At 42.5% G+C, this 4113-nt stretch overlaps 1 protein-coding gene across 1 annotated transcript; it reads right to left on the bottom strand.

Moving 5' to 3' along the window:
* Positions 1-778: 778 nt before the first annotated feature.
* Positions 779-3717, bottom strand: LOC146558443 (uncharacterized). Its single transcript, XM_085247231.1, has one exon. It carries the CDS (start codon positions 3515-3517, stop codon positions 1199-1201), a length of 2319 nt encoding a protein of 772 aa, XP_085103357.1. The 5' UTR covers positions 3518-3717; the 3' UTR covers positions 779-1198.
* Between the last annotated feature and the right edge of the window lie 396 nt (positions 3718-4113).

Here is a 4113-nt window from a genome sequence, read left to right as displayed (position 1 = left end):
TCTGGGGAGGCTGGCATTTAAACATCTGGAAAAAGGAAACACCTTCTTCTACCAAGAAGACCTAGATCAGTGTGGTCTGGATGCTACAGAGGCCTTGTTGCACACAGAAGTTTATACGGAGCTCTTTAAACAGTGTTTGTTAATCTTGAAGGTGGCTTTTATTTGTGATTCAGGTCTCAATGTCTCTTTGTGTATACTTATATGCAGAAGTAACACAAAAGAAGAAGTGGGAGCTGGCCTGACACCAGTAACTGACTTCCAGTGAAAGCTTTGGCTAATAATATTTTTTAGCGAACATTTTTCTTGTAAAACAAAGGGGGGCCTAGCAAAAAAGGTTTGGGAACCACTGCTCTACAAGGTTGGCGAAATAAAAAAAAATGTATTAACATTTTTTTATTTGGACTTTTATTAGTCCAAATTTTTTTATTTGGACTAAAAAAAATGTTCGAAGTGGACTAGGTGCTAATTTTCAGATGTCAGGTCTACATCTAGAATCAAAATGAGCACATACATAAACAACCAAAGTGAAGCATTAAGACAAAACATAGCAACGTCAAACAGCGTCCACACATTTTGCCACAAATACATGCAAAACAACTAAATTGGGCCACAAAAGTGATGTAAATTGACCAAACTAAGACACGAATCAGACAAAAACAGATGCAGGATGATCACAAACAGACACGTCGGCTACAAACTGATGCAAAATGACTAAAATCACACGTGTAACACTTTCTACATATTTGACAACAGAAGAAAAACACAAACAAACTTGGAATGCATTTTTAATTTGGATTTTTTTTATTTCATGCCGAATTAGATATTTTAAAAATCAAGCCAAAGTCTCCTCCCTGTTTGTACTGTAAGGTCAAAGCCCTACTGTACTACAGAGAACCCCAACAATCAAATGATCCCCCTCTGAGCAAGCGCGAGGCGACTGTGGGGAAGAAAAACTCCCTTTAACAGGAAGAAACTTCCAACGGAACCGGGCTCAGAAGGGACGGCCATCCGCTGCGACCGGTTGGGGGGATGGAAATCAAAAGGAGACGAGATGGCGTGAACTACAGTTCTAAAATTTGGATTTGAGGGCTGATCCCAAAATTTTATGGTGATGTTTTTAAAAAAAGGATTTGGTGCTAAAAGTCTGCTTCAAGATTTTAAAAGAAGCAGGGCAGTGGGAAAAGCCAAAATGGTCATTTTAATGATCTCTGGCTTTAGTGAACCACCTGAAGGGTTTTAGCAATGTTTTTCCCACCGCAGAAAAAAACCTGGATATTTTGGACGTCTTTGGGGGACCCGGGATGACTCCGAGAGTGATTTTTAGATGTCTAATCAGAGCCTCATCAAAAGATGAATCATTTGCCATCAAAGCCTTTAAGACATTGTCTGGGGAGCCAAACTCCTTGATGAGGCGTTTGGCTATTTTCTTGATGAACTTTGTCTTGTCATTTGTCAGACTTGTGGCAGACGCTGTGCTGCTGAGTTCAGGCCGCATTAGATTGCTCAGACGGTTGATGACCGTGTCTATTTCTTTTGTAGTAGTTGCGATCCGAGCAGCAAACTTTTGGGTCTCAGGTTTAGATTTATAGATGACTCTCATGATAAGGAGCAACGCAAGGTCATTGGAAATTTTCTCAACATCACAAGATGAACCTGACACAGAATCCATCTCTGATATTTTGGAGGAATCTTTGAGAGAGTGTTTCAGGCTCAAGGCTCCAGATGATTTATCTGGAGAAATGCTCCCAGGTTGTGGCGTTTGAGGTGACTTGTCAGATGCCACAGAGCATTTATCTGGAGAAATGCTCCCAGGTTTTGGTGTTGGAAGTGATGCACCAGATTCTTTTCCTCTGCCATCTGAATCAGGGCTTTTTTCCTGTGTTGTGGTCTGTGCTCTTTTAATAAAGTTGTGGATGTCTTCCAGGGCCCCAGAAATCTTGTCCATTTGAATCATTTGATCTTTCTCTTCATTGCAGAAGAGTAAAAGCTTCTGCAAAAACCTTTCTACTGTGTCATCTATGAGGACATAGAGGACTTCAGCAGAAATGCGACGCTTTGAGCCCTGTACTGATTTCGGAGTCCTGGAGATGACCGTGTCTGAGAGGGACCTACCCATTAGAGGTATGGGGATTTGATAGCCTCGATCCACCGTAAGTAGATCAAACAGGTTTGCCACTAAGTCCTCCGTAAAATTCCTGATATGCCCACTATTTTTAAAGTCCCCCAAGGTCTTATCGATGAGGAAGAGTTCTTCTTTCTTTGTTAATTTGTCAAATAACTGATTAACGTCTGATCTAATGACGTTAAAGTCGACTGAAGAAGAACGTTTAATTGCGGTTCCCAGGCTTGCCGTATGTGGAGAAGGGGAGCGATGAGCCTCTGTACTCTGGGGAGCAGCCGTTTCAGGTACTGACCCTGGGAGAATGAAAACTATACTTTCATTGGAGGGCGCAGTTTCCTTCTTGGGGTGATTGCAAATGTTTTGTAGACAAACAAAATGTTTCCTGTTTGCCTTTATTCTTTTTTTCAGCTCTGTTTTCATTTTTTCAAATTGTTTTTTTGCAAACATGGAAAAGTTGTGTTTGCGTGCTTTGAGCCTGGCGTGTGAGGTGGATGGCACACATTTGGAGAAGAAGTGTCTCACCTTGTGGATAATTAAGCCTGCATTAAAGGCAGGTTTGGGTAAGTTACATTTCTCACAGAGCTCTTCACTGCTTGAATCCATGTTAGCAAGTATCTCACCTACGATGTCAACTGCAACCATTTCTACTGGGGTTGGAGCCTGGATACTTTGTGTTTCTGCAGTGGGTTTTATATGGCTTTGTGATTCTTCTGGGAGCTCATCTTTATCTTTTCCTGTCATCTCTCCATCTGAGCTCCTTGTTGACAGAATAACAGAAATCTCTGCGATTGCTGATTTCACTGATATTTTTGAACCAGTACGTTCTGTACTGGAATGAGACCCATTTGTCCCACACTGGCAGCGCAGCTTACATGCTGCATACCTTTTCAGGCATGAGGCAGCGCAACAAACCATGCGGTGTAGTTTCTTAATACTACTAAATTTGCCGCTAACATAAACGGCAGGGTCTACTGGGAAATCGGGGCTTTTTTCAATCAGTGCAATGGTTGAGCTGACCTTTTCTGAGATCTCTTCCTCAACCATCAGCGTCAGCTTGTCAGCGCTCTTATCTTGCTGTTTTGAGACATTAAAAGCGCCGGCGATGGCAGCTGAGATCGAGTCTCCGAGGGACACCCTTATTTTCCCCTCATCCATAAACTCTTCCCTTATCATGGGTTCCTGAATAACAGAAAGGGCAATCCTCAGGATGCTGGCAGAGGCGATCTGAATGATTTCAGAAATCATATCAGCGAGCACGGCATGGACGCTGGAGTCGCATTTTCCATTTTCTATAATGCTCCACTGAACTTCAGAGAGCCTTTCAAAGCACCTGTTGATTGGCGGGATAATCTGGTCTGGTGTGACCACGATTGAATTTTCGTTGATGGTTTCCATTGTTGTGTCACAAATTAGATTTTCTCCGTTTGAGCGTGTGAGAATTTTCTTGTATTACAGAGCGCCGACTGCTGAACGTTTTGCAAACACATGAGCATCGAGTTCTGATTTTTCTGTCTGAGAGCCGTTATTTATAGGCTCGGTTGTCTGTGACGTTACTGACAGACCAGCGCGAACGCCTTTGATCTGCCAGTGACGTCACAAGAAACGCACGCGGAGAGGCGGCGTTCCTTGCGCGCTCACAGATTTGAATGACGCTTTGGAGTTGACGGCACGCCGCAATGCATTGTGGGAGCCCGGCACCATTTTCGGGGTCTACGAATCAAAACAAACACGCTGTGTTGGAACGACGATTACAAGATGCTTAAGCGGAGAAGAAATAAACTCTTAAAAGTTAGTTCTGGGTTTTTATCCCACTTCATATATACACCAGGACACATGTTAGCATAATGAAAGAATTGTAGAATTAAGTGGAGTCAACAACAGCAGCATAGTGCAGTCATATCACAAATGTTAGCGTAATGAAAAAGTCTTACAAAGTCAAATTTAGCTAACCTTCGGCTAAGTTACGTGACGTTAGTGATATCGCCACTTAA

Source organism: Mchenga conophoros, linkage group LG15 (assembly GCF_057382185.1).
Source record: "Mchenga conophoros isolate Kocher_MC1m ecotype Shallow Benthic linkage group LG15, M_conophoros_male_GT1.1, whole genome shotgun sequence".
Taxonomy (NCBI): Eukaryota; Metazoa; Chordata; class Actinopteri; order Cichliformes; family Cichlidae; genus Mchenga; species Mchenga conophoros.
This window is presented reverse-complemented; position numbering and strand designations above follow the sequence as displayed.